This window comes from Pezoporus flaviventris, unplaced genomic scaffold (genome assembly GCF_033815535.1).
Source record: "Pezoporus flaviventris isolate CSIRO_AGI_PZ_B2104156 unplaced genomic scaffold, CSIRO_AGI_Pfla_v1 ptg000302l, whole genome shotgun sequence".
NCBI classification, from domain to species: Eukaryota; Metazoa; Chordata; class Aves; order Psittaciformes; family Psittacidae; genus Pezoporus; species Pezoporus flaviventris.
In genome coordinates, this window is record NW_026892849.1 from 17,143 (window position 1) to 36,110 (window position 18,968).

General features: G+C 60.0%; 1 protein-coding gene across 1 annotated transcript; it reads right to left on the reverse strand.

Annotated features, from left to right (window-relative positions):
* Positions 1-211: 211 nt before the first annotated feature.
* On the reverse strand, positions 212-18,672 carry LOC133263394 (spectrin beta chain, non-erythrocytic 4-like). The gene is given in 16 exon segments (XM_061443146.1): positions 212-427; positions 3,793-3,835; positions 5,077-5,250; positions 7,865-8,148; positions 9,165-9,234; positions 9,620-10,071; positions 10,647-10,843; positions 11,571-11,655; positions 12,113-12,251; positions 13,954-14,576; positions 15,406-15,610; positions 15,705-15,835; positions 16,715-16,993; positions 17,852-17,941; positions 18,467-18,481; positions 18,483-18,672. Coding segments are annotated over 16 exon segments (3,132 nt in total). The 5' UTR covers positions 18,669-18,672; the 3' UTR covers positions 212-268.
* Positions 18,673-18,968: the final 296 nt, after the last annotated feature.

Genomic DNA, 18,968 nt, shown 5'->3' on the forward strand with positions numbered 1-18,968 from the left:
GGGGTGTCCCTATAGGGGGTGTCCCCCATGGGGGTGTCCCTATGGGGTGTCCCTATGGGGTTGTCCCCATGGGGGGTCCCTATGGAGGTGTCCCTATGGGGTGTCCCTATAGGGGGTGTCCCCATGGGGGTGTCCCTATGGGGTGTCCCTATGGGGTGTCCCTATGGGGTTGTCCCCATGGGGGGTCCCTATGGAGGTGTCCCTATGGGGTGTCCCTATAGGGGGTGTCCCCATGGGGGTGTCCCTATGGGGTGTCCCTATGGGGGGGTCACTTCCGCCGCCCGGAGGCGCTGGGGCGCCGCTCGCCCTCCCGCCGGGGGGCGCCCTCGTCGGTGGAGGAGGTGGTGAGCGCCTGGTGCCAGCGCGCCACCTCCTGGTGCTCCTGGGTACTGGCGGCCAGGGCGCGCAGCCAGGCCCGCATCTCCTCCTGCGGGAGAGAGCGGGGACGGGAAACGGGAACGGGAAACGGGAACGGGAATGGGAACGGGAATGGGAAACGGGAACGGGGAAACGGGAACGGGGAAACGGGAATGGGAAACGGGAACGGGGAAACGGGAACGGGGAAACGGGAATGGGAAAGGGGGAAAGGGGAAACGGGAAAGGGGAAACGGGAACGGGGATGGGAAAGGGGAAACGGGAAAGGGGAATGGGGATGGGGACGGGGACGGGGATGGGGAAAGGGGAAACGGGAACGGGGATGGGAACGGGAACAGGGATGGGGATGGGAACGGGGACGGGGATGGGGAAAAGGGAAAGGGGAAACAGGAATGGGAAAGGGGAACGGGGATGGGAAACGGGAACGGGGAATGGGGACGGGGATGGGGAAAGGGGAAACGGGAACGGGGATAGGAACGGGGACGGGGGTGGGGAAAGGGGAAAGGTGAACGGGGAAACGGGAACGGGGATAGGAACGGGGACGGGGTGGGGAAAGGGGAAAGGTGAACGGGGAAATGGGAACGGGGACGGGAACAGGAACAGGGATGGGGATGGGAACGGGGACGGGGATGGGGAAAAGGGAAAGGGGAAACGGGAATGAGAAAGGGGAAATGGGGATGGGGGCGGGAACGGGAACAGGGAAAGGGGACGGGGATGGGGAAAGGGGGAGGGAAACGGGAACGGGGACGGGAACGGGGAAACGGGGAGGGAACAGGGAAACGGGGAGGGAACAGGAAAGGGAACAGGAAGGGGGATGGGGACGGGAACGGGAGAGGGGAAGGGGAAAGCGGATGGGGATGGGAATGGGGATGGGGAAAGGGAGAGGGAAACAGGGAAAGGGATACAAAAATGGGGTCAGAGACACCAAAAATGGTGAAAGAGGCACAAAAATGGGGTCAGAGACACCAAAAATGGTGAAAGAGGCACAAAAATGGGGTCAGAGGCACAAAAAATGGTGAAAGAGGCACAAAAATGGGGTCAGAGACACCAAAAATGGTGAAAGAGGCACAAAAATGGGGTCAGAGACACAAAAATTGGTGAAAGAGGCACAAAAATGGGGTCAGAGGCACAAAAATGGGGTCAGAGGCACAAAAAATGGTGAAAGAGGCACAAAAATGGGGCCAGAGACACAAAAAATGGTGAAAGAGGCACAAAAATGGGGTCAGAGACACCAAAAATGGTGAAAGAGGCACAAAAATGGGGTCAGAGGCACAAAAAATGGTGAAAGAGGCACAAAAATGGGGTCAGAGGCACAAAAATGGGGTCAGAGGCACAAAAAATGGTGAAAGAGAAAAATGGTGAAAGAGGGAGAAAAAGGGTGAAAGAGGCACAAAAATGGGGTCAGAGACACACAACAGGGGTCAGGGACACCAAAAACGATGAAAGAGGCACAAAAATGGGGTCAGAGATACCAAAAATGGTGAAAGAGGCACAAAAACAGTGAAAGAGGCATGAAAATGGGATCAGAGACAAAAATCCGGGGTCAGAGACACCAAAACTGGGGTCAGGGACACCAAAACCGGGGTCAGAGACACCAAAAACGGGGTCAGAGACACCAAAAACGGTGTCAGAGACACCAAAACCGGGGTCAGGGACACCAAAAACGGGGTCAGGGACACCAAAAACAGGGTTAGAGACACCAAAACCGGGGTCAGGGACACCAAAACCGGGGTCAGGGACACCAAAACCGGGGTCAGAGACACCAAAAACGGGGTCAGGAACACCAAAAACGGGGTCAGGGACACCAAAAACGGGGTCAGAGACACCAAAAACGGGGTCAGGGACACCAAAAACGGGGTCAGAGACACCAAAAACGGGGTCAGGAACACCAAAAACAGGGTTAGAGACACCAAAACCGGGGTCAGGAACACCAAAAACAGGGTTAGAGACACCAAAACCGGGGTCAGGAACACCAAAACCGGGGTCAGGAACACCAAAACCGGGGTCAGGGACACCAAAAACGGGGTCAGGGACACCAAAAACGGGGTCAGGGACACCAAAAACGGTCTCAGGGACACAAAAGCAGTGTCAGAGACCCCAGAAATGGTGACAGAGACCCCCAAAAGTGTGAAAGAGACCCCAAAATGGCATCAGAGAGACCAAAAATGATGGAAGAGACCCCAAACCACCATCGGAGACCCCAAAACCGGTGTCAGAGACACCACAACAGCACCAGAAACACCAAAAGCACCATCGGAGACCCCAAAACCGGTGTCAGAGACACCAAAACAGCACCAGAAACACCAAAACCACCATCGGAGACCCCAAAACCGGTGTCAGAGACACCAAAACAGCACCAGAAACACCAAAACCACCATCGGAGACCCCAAAACCGGTGTCAGAGACACCAAAACAGCACCAGAAACACCAAAACCACCATCAGAGACCCCAAAACCGGTGTCAGAGACACCAAAACAGCACCAGAAACACCAAAACCACCATCAGAGACCCCAAAACCGCTGTCAGAGACACCAAAACAGCACCAGAAACACCAAAACCACCATCGGAGACCCCAAAACCAGTTTCAGAGACACCAAAACAGCACCAGAAACACCAAAACCACCATCAGAGACCCCAAAACCGGTGTCAGAGACACCAAAACAGCACCAGAAACACCAAAACCACCATCAGAGACCCCAAAACCGCTGTCAGAGACACCAAAACAGCACCAGAAACACCAAAACCACCATCGGAGACCCCAAAACCAGTTTCAGAGACACCAAAACAGCACCAGAAACACCAAAACCACCATCGGAGACCCCAAAACCGGTGTCAGAGACACCAAAACAGCACCAGAAACACCAAAAGCACCATCAGAGACCCCAAAACCAGTGTCAGAGACACCAAAACAGCACCAGAAACACCAAAAGCACCATCAGAGACCCCAAAACCAGTGTCAGAGACACCAAAACAGCACCAGAAACACCAAAAGCACCATCGGAGACCCCAAAACCGGTGTCAGAGACACCAAAACAGCACCAGAAACACCAAAAGCACCATCGGAGACCCCAAAACCAGTGTCAGAGACACCAAAACAGCACCAGAAACACCAAAAGCACCATCGGAGACCCCAAAACCGGTGTCAGAGACACCAAAACAGCACCAGAAACACCAAAAGCACCATCGGAGACCCCAAAACCGGTGTCAGAGACACCAAAACAGCACCAGAAACACCAAAACCACCATCAGAGACCCCAAAACCGGTGTCAGAGACACCACAACAGCGCCAGAAACACCAAAACCACCATCGGAGACCCCAAAACACCGTCAGAGGCACCAAAAAGGGCATTGGAGACCCCAAACCAGCACCAGAGACCCCCCCCCCATCAGAACCCCAACCCCCCCATAGGCACCCACCTCATCCTTGGCTTGCAGCAGGAACTCGCTCCCATCGCTGGTCCTACATGAGAAGGCCCCGCTTCAGCACCGCCCCATAGCTCCCCCCTCCTGCCCCATTGGCCCCTCACCCCATTGCCCCCCAGCCCTCCTGCCCCATAGACCCACATCCCCCCTCCTCCTACCCCATAGTCCCCACCTCTCTTGCCCCATAGCCCCCCACCCCTCCTAACCCATAGCCCCCCAGCCCCTCCTGCCCCATAGCCCCCCTCCTCCTACCCCATAGTCCCCACTCCTCCTGCCCCATAGCCCCATATCCCCCCTCTTCCTACCCCATAGTCTCCACCTCTCCTGCCCCATAGCCCCATATCCCCCTCCTCCTACCCCATAGTCCCCACTCCTCCTGCCCCATAGCCCCATATCCCCCTCCTCTTACCCCATAGTCCCCACTCCTCCTGCCCCATAACCCCATATCCCCCCTCTTCCTACCCCATAGTCTCCACCTCTCCTGCCCCATAGCCCCATATCCCCCTCCTCTTACCCCATAGTCCCCACTCCTCCTGCCCCATAGCCCCATATCCCCCCTCTTCCTACCCCATAGTCTCCACCTCTCCTCCCCCATAGCCCCATATCCCCCTCTTCCTACCCCATAGTCCCCACTCCTCCTGCCCCATATCCCCCTCCTCTTACCCCATAGTCCCCACTCCTCCTGCCCCATAGCCCCATATCCCCCCTCTTCCTACCCCATAGTCTCCACCTCTCCTCCCCATAGCCCCATATCCCCCTCTTCCTACCCCATAGTCCCCAGCCCTCCTGCCCCATAGCCCCATATCCCCCTCTTCCTACCCCATAGTCCCCACTCCTCCTGCCCCATAGCCCCATATCCCCCCTCTTCCTACCCCATAGTCTCCACCTCTCCTCCCCATAGCCCCATATCCCCCTCTTCCTACCCCATAGTCCCCAGCCCTCCTGCCCCATAGCCCCATATCCCCCTCTTCCTACCCCATAGTCTCCACCTCTCCTGCCCCATAGCCCCATATCCCCCTCCTCCTACCCCATAGTCCCCACTCCTCCTACCCCATAGTCCCCACTCCTCCTGCCCCATAGCCCCATATCCCCCTCCTCCTACCCCATAGTCCCCAGCCCTCCTGCCCCATAGCCCCATATCCCCCCTCTTCCTACCCCATAGTCTCCACCTCTCCTGCCCCATAGCCCCATATCCCCCTCCTCCTACCCCATAGTCTCCAGCCCTCCTGCCCCATAGCCCCCCCGCTCCCCGTGCCCCATAGGAGCACCGCAGCTCACCGGAGCTTGAAGACGTTCTTCTTCTTCTTGTAGTCGGTGGCCACCTCGCTGGTGGCGCGGTGGAGGCTGAGCAGGGGCTCCCCGCCGTGGGTGCTGCCCGAGGCCGGGCCCTTGGCGTCCTTGTAGAAGCCCAGGTCCCCCTTGCTCAGCACGCAGTAAAGGTTCACCCAGGACCTGGGGGGGGTCAATAATGGGGGGGGATTGGGTGGTGTGGGTCAGGGAGGTCAAGGGCAGGCACTGGGGGGTCTCATGGGGGACCCGCTCTGTTGATGGGACCCAACCATTGGTGACCCTGCTCCATTGATGGGTCCCAACCCTTGTGAACCCTTCCCATTGATGGGTTTCTTGATGAACCCTCTCCATTGATGGGTCTCTTGATGACCCTTCTCCGTTGATGGGACCCAACCATTGGTGACCCTGCTCCATTGATGGGTCCCAACCCTTGTGAACCCTTCCCATTGATGGGTCTCTGGATGAACCCTCTCCATTGATGGGTCTCTTGATGACCCTTCTCCGTTGATGGATCCCAACCATTGGTGACCCCTCTCCATTGATGGGTCCCAACCCTTGTGAACCCTTCCCATTGATGGGTCTCTGGATGAACCCTCTCCATTGATGGGTCTCTTGATGAACCCTCTCCATTGATGGGTTTCTTGATGAACCCCCTCCATTGATGGGTCTCTTGATGACCCTTCTCCGTTGATGGATCCCAACCATTGGTGACCCCTCTCCATTGATGGGTCCCAACCCTTGTGAACCCTTCCCATTGATGGGTCTCTGGATGAACCCCCTCCATTGATGGGTCTCTTGATGAACCCTCTCCATTGATGGGTTTCTTGATGAACCCCCTCCATTGATGGGTCTCTTGATGAACCCTCTCCATTGATGGGTTTCTTGATGAACCCCCTCCATTGATGGGTCTCTTGATGAACCCTCTCCATTGATGGGTTTCTTGATGAACCCTCTCCATTGATGGGTCTCTTGATGACCCTTCTCCGTTGATGGATCCCAACCACTGGTGACCCCTCTCCATTGATGGGTCCCAACGCTTGATGAACCCTCTCCATTGATGGGTCCCAATGCTTGATGAACCCTCTCCATTGATGGGTCTCTGGATGAACCCTCTCCATTGTTGGATTTCTTGATGAACCCCCTCCATTGATGGGTCTCTTGATGAACCCTCTCCATTGTTGGATTTCTTGATGAACCCTCTCCATTGATGGGTCTCTGGATGAACCCTCTCCATTGTTGGATTTCTTGATGAACCCCCTCCATTGATGGGTCTCTTGATGAACCCTCTCCATTGCTGGACCCCAACCCTTGATGAACCCTCTCCATTGATGGGTTTCTTGATGAACCCCCTCCATTGATGGGTCTCTTGATGAACCCTCTCCATTGATGGGTTTCTTGATGAACCCTCTCCATTGATGGGTCTCTTGATGACCCTTCTCCGTTGATGGATCCCAACCATTGGTGACCCCTCTCCATTGATGGGTCCCAACCCTTGTGAACCCTTCCCATTGATGGGTCTCTGGATGAACCCTCTCCATTGATGGGTCTCTTGATGAACCCTCTCCATTGATGGGTTTCTTGATGAACCCCCTCCATTGATGGGTCTCTTGATGACCCTTCTCCGTTGATGGATCCCAACCATTGGTGACCCCTCTCCATTGATGGGTCCCAACCCTTGTGAACCCTTCCCATTGATGGGTCTCTGGATGAACCCCCTCCATTGATGGGTCTCTTGATGAACCCTCTCCATTGATGGGTTTCTTGATGAACCCCCTCCATTGATGGGTCTCTTGATGAACCCTCTCCATTGATGGGTTTCTTGATGAACCCCCTCCATTGATGGGTCTCTTGATGAACCCTCTCCATTGATGGGTTTCTTGATGAACCCTCTCCATTGATGGGTCTCTTGATGACCCTTCTCCGTTGATGGATCCCAACCACTGGTGACCCCTCTCCATTGATGGGTCCCAACGCTTGATGAACCCTCTCCATTGATGGGTCCCAATGCTTGATGAACCCTCTCCATTGATGGGTCTCTGGATGAACCCTCTCCATTGTTGGATTTCTTGATGAACCCCCTCCATTGATGGGTCTCTTGATGAACCCTCTCCATTGTTGGATTTCTTGATGAACCCTCTCCATTGATGGGTCTCTGGATGAACCCTCTCCATTGTTGGATTTCTTGATGAACCCCCTCCATTGATGGGTCTCTTGATGAACCCTCTCCATTGCTGGACCCCAACCCTTGATGAACCCTCTCCATTGATGGATCCCAACCCTTGATGAGGCCTCTCCATTGATGGGTCCCAATGCTTGATGAACCCTCTCCATTGATGGATCCCAACCCTTGATGAACCCTCTCCATTGCTGGACCCCAACCCTTGATGAACCCTCTCCATTGATGGATCCCAATGCTTGATGAACCCTCTCCATTGATGGATCCCAATGCTTGATGAACCCTCTCCATTGCTGGACCCCAACCCTTGATGAACCCTCTCCATTGATGGATCCCAATGCTTGATGAACCCTCTCCATTGATGGATCCCAATGCTTGATGAACCCTCTCCATTGATGGATCCCAACCCTTGATGAGGCCTCTCCATTGATGGGTCCCAACCCTTGATGAACCCTCTCCATTGATGGATCCCAACCCTTGATGAACCCTCTCCATTGATGGATCCCCAGTTGCCCCCTCCCCATGGATACCCCCATCCCCTGTTGCCCCCGGCCCCACGGATGCCCCCATCCCCTGGTACCCCCTTGGCCCCCCACCAACCTGTTGGAGGCCTTCTTGGCCCCGTCCTGCTCGTGCTTGCGCAGGAGGAAGCCCTCGTGGGTGACGGTGTGGCTGGGGGGGGGCGGTGGGGCCGGGGCGCTGCTGCCCTGGGCCGGGGCCGAGCGCGAGCGCCGCGGCTCCCCCGGGCCTTGCGCCGGGTCCTTGGGCCGGGGCCGCCGGCGCGGTCGGGGTCGGTCGCGGGCGCGGGGCCGGTCCGGACGTGGGGGTCGCTCCGGCAGCGCCTCGGCGCCGGGGGGAAGGCGAGGGGGGTCCCGGTCCCGAGGCTGCAGATATGGGGGGGGTGGAGGAGTTGGTGGGGGGGACAGGGAGGGGACACCAAAGAGACACCAATGGATGGCAATGGATGTCAAGGGGATGCCAATGGATGTCAAGGGGATGCCAATGGATGTCAAGGGGATGCCAAAGAGACACCAATGGATGGCAATGGATGTCAAGGGGACACCAAAGAGACACCAATGGATGGCAATGGATGTCAAGGGGATGCCAATGGATGTCAAGGGGATGCCAATGGATGTCAAGGGGATGCCAAAGAGACACCAATGGATGGCAATGGATGTCAAGGGGACACCAAAGAGACACCAATGGATGGCAATGGATGTCAAGGGGATGGCAATGGATGTCAAGGGGATGCCAATGGATGCCAAGAGGATGCCAATGGATGTCAAGGGGATGGCAATGGATGTCAAGGGGATGCCAATGGATGTCAAGGGGACACCAAAGAGACACCAATGGATGGCAATGGATGTCAAGGGGATGCCAATGGATGTCAAGGGGATGCCAAAGAGACACCAATGGATGGCAATGGATGCCAAGAGGATGCCAATGGATGTCAAGGGGATGGCAATGGATGTCAATGGATGTCAAAGGGATACCAAGGGGACATCCATGTGATGCCAAGGGGACATCAATGCATACCAAGGGGATACCAATGGATTCCAAGGTGATACCAAGGGGACACCAATGGATGCCAAGAGGATACCAAGGGGACACCAATGGATGCCAAGGGGATACCAAGGGGACACCAATGGATGCCAAGGGGACATCAATGCATGCCAAGGGGATACCAAGGGGACATCAATGTGATGCCAAGGGGATGCCATGCAGAAGTGGAGGGGACACCAAAGGGACATCAAGGAGAAACCAAAGGGACCCCAAAGGTGACCCCAAAGTGATGCCAAGGGGACATCAATGTGATGCCAAGGGGATGCCGTGCAGAACTGAAGGGGACCCCAAAGGGGACTCCCAAGGGGACACCGGGGGGGGGTCCCTCTCTCCTCACCGAAGCCGGCACGGGGCCTCCCGCCTCCTTCTCCTGCAGCTGCTCCACGATGTCAGCCAGGGTCGCTTTGCTGCGGGGGAGCCGGGGTGATGCGGGGGGCACCGCTCCAGCTCTGGTCCCTCCCCATTCCCATCCCGGACCCGCTCCCTCCCCATCCCCATCCTGGTCCCGCTCCCTCCCCATCCCGGTCCCTCCCCATCCCCACCCTGCTCCCTCCCCATCCCGGTCCCGGTCCCGTCCCTCCCCATCCCCATCCCGCTCCCTCCCCATCCCCATCCCCATCCCCATCCCCATCCCGCTCCCGTCCCTCCCCATCCCCATCCCCATCCCGCTCCCGTCCCTCCCCATCCCCATCCCCATCCCGCTCCCGTCCCTCCCCATCCCCACCCCGCTCCCTCCCCATCCCGCTCCCTCTCCCTCCCCATCCCGCTCCCGCTCCCGCTCCCTTCCCTCACCCTTTCCCGTCGGGGCGCGCCTCGGGCTCGCTCGATTCCTGCCGCTCCAAGCGCCGCTCCCTCCGCTCCCGTCTCCGCTCCAGCAGCCCCGGCCGGGGCTCGGCCGCCGCCTCGGGCTCCGCTGGGGGGGGGTCCCCGGTGGGAGGCGGCTCCGAGGCCCCCGGGGGGGCCTGGACGCGGTCGCGCTGCGGCTGCAGCCGCTCGGGGCGCAGCTCCTGGCGCACGAGCCCCACGCGCGGCTCCGGTCCCGGTCCCGGTCCCGATCCTGATCCCGGTCCCGATCCCGGTCCTGGTCCCGGTCCCGGTTCTGGTCCCGGTTCTGGTCCCGGTTCTGGTCCCGGTTCTGGTCCCGGTTCTGGCGCCGTTGGGGCCCCCGAGGGGGTCCCCGGGAACTTGCGGCTCAGGAGAGGGGTCGGGGGCTGCTTGGTCTGCTCAGCGCGGAGCTTCTCGAGCTGTGGGGAGGGGGGAATGGGTGAGGGAGGTGGGGATGGGATGGGGATGGGATGGGGATGGGATGGGGATGGGATGGGGATGGGGTGGGGATGGGATGGGGATGGGATGGGGATGGGATGGGATGGGGATGGGATGGGGATGGGGTGGGGATGGGATGGGGATGGGATGGTATGGGGATGGTATGGGGATGGGATGGGGATGGGATGGGGATGGGATGGGGATGGGATGGGGATGGGGTGGGGATGGGATGGGGATGGGATGGGGATGGGATGGGATGGGGATGGGATGGGGATGGGATGGGGATGGGATGGGGATGGGATGGGGATGGGATGGGGATGGGATGGGATGGGGATGGGATGGGGATGGGATGGGGATGGGATGGGGATGGGGATGGGATGGGGATGGAGATGGGATGGGGTTGGATGGGGATGGATGGGGATGGGGATGGGATGGGGATGGGATGGGGATGGGGTGGGGATGGATGGGGATGGATGGGGATGGGGATGGGATGGGGATGGGATGGGGATGGGATGGGGATGGGATGAGGCCCGGGGCTGCCCCGCGCTGCCCTCACCGTCGTGAGCCTCCTCAAGGAGCTGAACTTCTCCTCCCAAGCCGCGGCCGCCTTGCGGAAAGCCTCGTGGCGCCGGATGAGCTGCTCCACCTCGTCCACGCTGCTGCCCAGCTCCTGGCTCCGGAGCAGCGGCTCCTGCGCCGTCAACCACGCGTCGGCCACCACGGCCTCCTGGGCGAACTGGTGCACCTCCAGCACTGTTGGTACCGCATACGGTCACCTACTGCACCGCACGCGGTCACCAGCACCTCCAGCACCATCAGTACCGCATACGGTCACCTACTGCACCGCACGCGGTCACCAGCACCTCCAGCACCATCAGTACCGCATACAGTCACCATCACCTCCATCACCACAGGTACCACACGCAGTCACCATCACCTCCATCACCACGGGTACCACACGCAGTCACCATCACCTCCATCACCACGGGTACCACACGCAGTCACCATCACCTCCGTCACCACGGGTACCACACGCAGTCACCATCACCTCCGTCACCACGGGTACCACACGCAGTCACCATCACCTCCATCACCACGGGTACCACACGCAGTCACCATCACCTCCATCACCACGGGTACCACACGCAGTCACCATCACCTCCATCACCACAGGTACCACACGCAGTCACCATCACCTCCATCACCACAGGTACCACACGCAGTCACCATCACCTCCATCACCACAGGTACCACACGCAGTCACCATCACCTCCGTCACCACGGGTACCACACGCAGTCACCATCACCTCCGTCACCACGGGTACCACACGCAGTCACCATCACCTCCGTCACCACGGGTACCACACGCAGTCACCATCACCTCCGTCACCACGGGTACCACACGCAGTCACCATCACCTCCGTCACCACGGGTACCACATGCAGTCACCATCACCCCCAGCACCCTGTGGGGCACTCACTCTGCTGCAGCCACTCCCAGTGCTTGTCCCACGTCTCCAACATCTCCTTCTTCTTCGTGAGCAGCTTTTCCACGTGGGCTTTGATCTGCAGGGGTTGGGGCAACTGCAATGGGTGGGGATCCCCATAATGGGTTGGAACCCTCCAGAATGGGTTGGGATCCCCAATGGGTTGGGATCACCCCATGAGTTGGGATTTCCGATGGGTTGGGACACCCCAGTGGGTTGGGACCTCCTCAATGGATTGGTATCCCCAATGGGTTGGGACCTCCTCAATGGGTTGGGACCTCCTCAATGGGTTGGGATCCCCAATGGGTTGGGACCTCCTCAATGGGTTGGGACCTCCTCAATGGGTTGGGACCTCCTCAATGGGTTGGGATCCCAATGGGTTGGGACCTCCTCAATGGGTTGGGACCTCCTCAATGGGTTGGGACCTCTTCAATGGGTTGGGACCTCCCAAATGGGTTGGGACCTCCTCAATGGGCTGGGATCCCCCCAATGAGCTGGGACCCCCCCAGTGGGTTAGGACCCGTCAATGGCTGCACCTCATCGGCCGCTGGGCTCTTGCTGAGGATGAGGCTCTTGCCCAGCTCCAGGCAGCTGGAGATGCTCTTGGCTCGGGCCTCAATCTCGTTCTTGAGGCTCTGGTGGTCGCTCATCAGCAGCTCCACCGAGGAGACGTCCCTGAAAGGGGGGGAGAGGCCACGGTGAGGGTCTCTGTGTCCTTGGGATGGGGCAGGATGTGGGGCCTTGGTGCCATGGGCGGGCCAGGACATGGGGCCTTGGGATGAGGTAGGACATGGGTCTTGAGCTTGGGATGGGATGGGACACAGGGTCTTGATGCCATGGATGGGCCAGGACATGGGACCTTGGCACAGGACATGGGATGTTAGCACAGGTCACGGGTCCTTGGAATGGAATGGACATGGTCGTTGGGATGGGAAATGGGTCCTTGGGATGGGAAATGGGTCCTTGGGATGGGAAATGGGGTCCTTGGGATTGGAAATGGGTCCTTGGGATGGGAAATGGGTCCTTGGGATGGGAAATGGGTCCTTGGGGTGGGAAATGGGTCCTTGGGATGGGAAATGGGTCCTTGGGATGGGAAATGGGTCCTTGGGATTGGAAATGGGTCCTTGGGATGGGAAATGGGTCCTTGGGGTGGGAAATGGGTCCTTGGGGTGGGAAATGGGTCCTTGGGATGGGAACTGGGTCCTTGGGATGGGACATGGTCCTTGGGATGGGACATGGTCCTTGGGGTGGGGCATGGGTCCTTGGGGTGGGACATGGGTCCTTGGAATGGGACATGGCCCTTGGGATGGGAAATGGGTCCTTGGAATGGGACACGGTCCTTGGGATGGGCCATGGTCGTTGGGATAGGATATGGTCGTTGGGATGGGATATGGTCCCTGGGGTGGGACATGGTCCTTGGGATGGGAAATGGGTCCTTGGGTTGGGAAATGGGTCCTTGGGGTGGGAAATGGGTCCTTGGGGTGGGAAATGGGTCCTTGGGATGGGAAATGGGTCCTTGGGATTGGAAATGGGTCCTTGGGATGGGAAATGGGTCCTTGGGATGGGAAATGGGTCCTTGGGGTGGGAAATGGGTCCTTGGGATGGGAAATGGGTCCTTGGGATGGGAAATGGGTCCTTGGGATTGGAAATGGGTCCTTGGGATGGGAAATGGGTCCTTGGGATGGGAAATGGGTCCTTGGGGTGGGAAATGGGTCCTTGGGGTGGGAAATGGGTCCTTGGGATGGGAACTGGGTCCTTGGGATGGGACATGGTCCTTGGGATGGGACATGGTCCTTGGGGTGGGGCATGGGTCCTTGGGGTGGGACATGGGTCCTTGGAATGGGACATGGCCCTTGGGATGGGAAATGGGTCCTTGGAATGGGACACGGTCCTTGGGATGGGCCATGGTCGTTGGGATAGGATATGGTCATTGGGATGGGATATGGTCCCTGGGGTGGGACATGGTCCTTGGGATGGGAAATGGGTCCTTGGGTTGGGAAATGGGTCCTTGGGGTGGGAAATGGGTCCTTGGGGTGGGAAATGGGTCCTTGGGGTGGGCCATGGTCCTTGGGGTGGGAAATGGGTCCTTGGGGTGGGCCATGGTCCTTGGGGTGGGAAATGGGTCCTTGGGTTGGGAAATGGGTCCTTGGGGTGGGAAATGGGTCCTTGGGGTGGGAAATGGGTCCTTGGGGTGGGCCATGGTCCTTGGGGTGGGAAATGGGTCCTTGGGGTGGGCCATGGTCCTTGGGGTGGGAAATGGGTCCTTGGGATGGGAAATGGGTCCTTGGGGTGGGCCATGGGTCCTTGGGGTGGGCCATGGGTCCTTGGGGTGGGCCATGGGTGCTTGGGGTGGGCCATGCTCCTCTCCCCCCCCAACCTGGGCTTGTCCCCGGCTCCCATCTGCTGCAGGACCCCGTCCATCCAGGCCAGCAGGTCCCTGGCGGCGCCCACGAAGCGGATGCGCTCGGCGACGCCGGCCACGTGGAGCCGGCAGCGCTCGCAGGCTGCCAGCAGCTCCTTCCATGCCCGCAGCACCTCCTGCTCCCGCGCCGCGATGGCCTCGGCGTTGTCGCCGGCGTAGAGGGTGCGGAGCTGCGCCGCCGCCTCCTGCAGCCGCCGCACCTGGCTCACCAGCACCTCCACGTCGTGCTCGAAGGCGCCCAGCGCCCGCTGCAAGGCGCCGGCGGAGCCGCGGCCGTCGCGCGCCGCCAGCTCCGGCAGCCGCCGCCGGCGCTCCTCGATCTGCGCCAGGAGCTCCTTGCAGTCGTTGAAGAACTTGTGGAGCTCGTGCGAGGCCGCCAGCATCTGCGCCCGCGTCTCCATCAGCTCCAGCAGCTCGGCCCAGGCCTCGTTGACGCCGTCCTTCCACTCGGCGATGGTGGCGGCGTCGGCGTGGCCGTAGTCGATGAGCTCGTCCACCATCTGGTTGAGCGCGGCGATGCGCTCCTGCCCCACGCTGCCCGTCTCGCTGGCGAACTCCAGGAACTTCTCCTGCAGCAGCTGCGGGAGCCGGGGAGGGGAAGGGGGTGAGGGAGGGAGGAGGGACACGGGTGGAGAGGGGAAGGCCGGGATGGAGCTGGGATGGTGCCCAGGATGATGCATTGGTGGTACCCGGGGTGGAGCTGGGATGGTGCCCGGGATGATGCATTGGTGGTACCCGGGGTGGAGCTGGGATGGTGCCCATGATGGAGCAGGGATGGTGCCTGGGATGGAGCTGGGATGGTGCCTGGGGTGATGCATTGGTGGTACTCAGCATGGAGCAGGGATGATGCCCGTGATGACGCCCAGGACGATGCATTGATGGTACCCAGGATGGAGCATTGATGGTACCCAGCATGGAGCAGGGATGGTACCCAGCATGGAGCAGGGATGATGCCCAGGACGATGCATTGATGGTACCCAGCATGGAGCAGGGATGATGCCCGTGATGACGCCCAGGACGATGCATTGATGGTACCCAGGATGGAGCATTGATGGTACCCAGCATGGAGCAGGGATGATGCCCAGGACGATGCATTGATGGTACCCAGGATGGAGCATTGATGGTACCCAGCATGGAGCATTGATGGTACCCAGCATGGAGCAGGGATGATGCCCAGGACGATGCATTGATGGTACCCAGCATGGAGCAGGGATGATGCCCGTGATGACGCCCAGGACGATGCACTGACGCTGCCACCACCAGGATGCAGCTCTGCATCCCCAGCAACCCCAGGACCCCTTCTCTGGAGCAGCACCCACACCAAGACCCCGCTCTGGTCCAGCACCACCCCCATCACCCCCACCCCACACCGGGGACCCCCGTCCCCCGTCCCGGACCCCATCTCACGGTGACGTGCTCGAAGTCCTGCCCCAGCTCCGGCGACCCGGCCACCACCTCCTTCTCGGCGATCCAGTGCTCGAGCTCGTCCACCTCGCGGTTGAGCTGGTAGAGCCAGTACTGCTGCTCCAGCTTGGCCTTGCGCTCCTCCACCAGCTCCTTCAGAGACACGTACAGCCGGTCAACCTGCGACTGCCGCCTGCTGACCTGTTCGCTGGGCAAGGGACACAGCGCCCGGTGAGCGCCCAGCACCCATGGGTGCCCCCCTTTGGCCCCTGTGGGGATGGGCGACCCGGAGCTCGCCCCACCTTTGGGGGTGGCCGAGCTCCAGCAGCGCCCGGCACTGGCGCGAGAGCTGGGCGATGGTTTCCTCGTAGTTCTCCACCGTCTGCTCGGTCAGGAGGTGCTTCTTGAGGAGCTGGAGGGTGCTCTGCTCGTCCTGGGGGGCAATGGGTGCACAGGGGCACGTACAGATGGGCTCCTGTGGGCCATAGGAGGCGTAGGGCCGTAGGGTGGGGTGGGAGACATAGGGTGGGGTGGGAATCGCTGAGTGGGATGGGGGTCATGGAGTGGGATGGGAGCCATGGAGTGGGGTGGGAGTCATAGAGTGGGGTGGGAGTCATAGAGTGGAATGGGAGTCATAGAGTGGAATGGGAGTCATAGAGCCATAGGGTGGCATGGGAGTCATGGAGTAGGATGGGAGTCATAGAGTGGGATGGGAGCCATAGAGCCATAGGGTGGCATGGGAGCCATACAGTGGGATGGGAGTCACAGAGTGCATCTCCACCCCTTCCCATCCATCCTCCTGAGCTCTCCACCTGCATCCCTCATCCCATCCATTCTCCTGCGCTCTCCATGTGGTCCACCTGCATCCCTCATCCCACCCATCCTCCTGCGCTCTCCATGAGGTCCATGTGCATCCCTCATCCCATCCATCCTCCTGAGCTCCCCATGGGCATCCCTCATCCCACCCATCCTCCTGCACTCTCCACGTGGTCCATGCATATCCCTCATCCCATCCATCCTCCTGAGCTCCCCACGTGCATCCCTCATCCCATCCATCCTCCTGCGCTCCCCACGTGCATCCCTCATCCCATCCATCCTCCTGAGCTCCCCATGGGCATCCCTCATCCCATCCATCCTCCTGAGCTCCCCATGGGCATCCCTCATCCCATCCATCCTCCTGAGCTCCCCACGTGCATCCCTCATCCCATCCATCCTCCTGAGCTCTCCATGAGGTCCACGAGCATCCCCCCCCCATCCCATCCTCCCGACCCCTCCACCTTCACCCCCCCCCATTGGGGCACACCGCGGGCACCTTGCCCTTGTCGTCGCTCATGAGCAGCAGCTCCTGCTCCCCGAGCCAGGCCTCCACCTCGGCCACGTCGCACTTGTACTGCTCCAGCTGGAAGGTGGCGTCCAGCGCCTGCTGCCGCCGCTCCGCCTGCTCCTGCAGCTCCCCCCAGAGCGAGCCCAGGCGCTCCTGCAGCCGCCGCACGCCCTCGGCCTCGGGGCTGCGGATGGAGGCCACGGCCCCGGCGCGCTCCAGAACCTCGGCCACGCGCGGACGATGCACCTGGATCTCCCGGCGTAGCGTCTGTGGGGGATCAATGGGGGGGTCAAGGGGGGGTCTATGGGGGGGTCAATGGGGGGGTCAATGGGGGTCTATGGGGGGGTCAATGGGGGGGTCAATGGGGGTCTATGGGGGGGTCAATGGGGGGTCAATGGGGGAATCAATGGGGGAGTCAATGGGGGTCTATGGGGGGGTCAATGGGGGTCTATGGGGGAATCAATGGGGGGTCAATGGGGTGGTCAATGGGGGTCTGTGGGGGAATCAATGGGGGGGTCAATGGGGAGGTCAATGGGGGGTCTATGGGGGAATCAATGGGGGGGTCAAGGGGGGAATCAATGGGGGGGGTCAATGGGGGTCTATGGGGGAATCAATGGGGGAGGTCAATGGGGGGGTCAATGGGGGTCTATGGGGGGGCCAATGGGGGGTCTATGGGGGGTCTATGGGGAATCAATGGGGGGGTCAATGGGGGTCTATGGGGGGGGTCAATGGGGGTCTATGGGGGAATCAATGGGGGGGTCAATGGGGTGGTCAATGGGGGTCTGTGGGGGAATCAAGGGGGGGTGCAATGGGGAGGTCAATGGGGGGTCTATGGGGGAATCAATGGGGGAGGTCAATGGGGGAATAAATGGGGGGTCAATGGGGGGTCTATGGGGGGGTCAATGGGGGGGTCAGTGGGGGTCTATGGGGGAATCAATGGGGGGGTCCATGGAGAATCAATGGGGGGGTCCATGGGGGGGTCAATGGGGGGGTCAATGGGGGAGTCAATGGGGGAGTCCATGGGGCAGTCAATGGGGGGATCAATGGGGGGTCAATGGGGGATCAATGGGGGTTCAATGTGGGTGTCAATGAGGGGGTCAATGGGGGGGTGTCAATGGGGCTGACCTGGTTCTTCTTGATGAACTGCTGCACCGTCTGCAGGTTGGTGCCGTGGTCCTTCAGCGTGGCCAGGGGCAGGCGGTCCTGCACCCACAGCTGCGGGGGGGGGGGGGGGCAATGGTGTCATCCTGCTCCCATCCCCATCCAATCCCCATCTTTATCCTCAGTTTCATCCCATCCCCATCCCATCGCCATCCTCATCCTCATCCCATCCCCATCCTCATCTTCATCCCCATCTCCATCCTCATCCCCATCCTCATCCCCATCCTCATCCCCATCCTCATCCCATCCTCATCCTCATCCCCATCTCCATCCTCATCCCCATCCTTATCCCATCCTCATCTTCATCTTCATCCCCATCTCCATCCCCATTCCATCCTCATCTTCATCCTAATCCTCACCCCATCCCCATCTCCATCCTCATCCCCATCCCATCCCCATCCTCATCCCCATCCCCATCCCCATCCTTATCCCAATCCCAATCCTCATCCCCATCCCCATCCCATCCCATCCCCATCCCCATCCTCATCCCCATCCTCATCCCCATCCCATCTTCATCCCCATCCCATCCCCATCCATCCCCATCCATCCCACCCCATCCCTCTCCCCCCCGGCACTCACCATCTCATCCTCCAGGCTCGTGGCTGACCTGGTGGACCTCCTTGGACGCCAGGAGGATGCGGCGGCGCTCCTTGAGGGGCTCGATGAGGCGCACGATGCGGGTGCCCACCGCGCTCGGCCGCTCGGCCACCGCCGGCAGCGCCGCAGCCTGCGCCTGCAGCTGCCCCACCTCCTGGCACCACTCCTGCACCTGCGTCTCCATCGACTGCAGGGACCACCACGAGGACCCCATAGAGCCATGGCCCCATAGAGCATTGTCCCCATAGAGAGGTGTCCCCATAGAGTTATGTCCCCATAGAGCGATGTCCCCATAGAGAGGTGTCCCCATAGAGCGATGTCCCCATAGAGCCATGTCCCCATAGAGCATTGTCCCCATAGAGAGGTGTCCCCATAGAGTTATGTCCCCATAGAGCGATGTCCCCATAGAGAGGTGTCCCCATAGAGCGATGTCCCCATAGAGTGCTGTCCCCATAGAGTGCTGTCCCCATAGAGCGATGTCCCC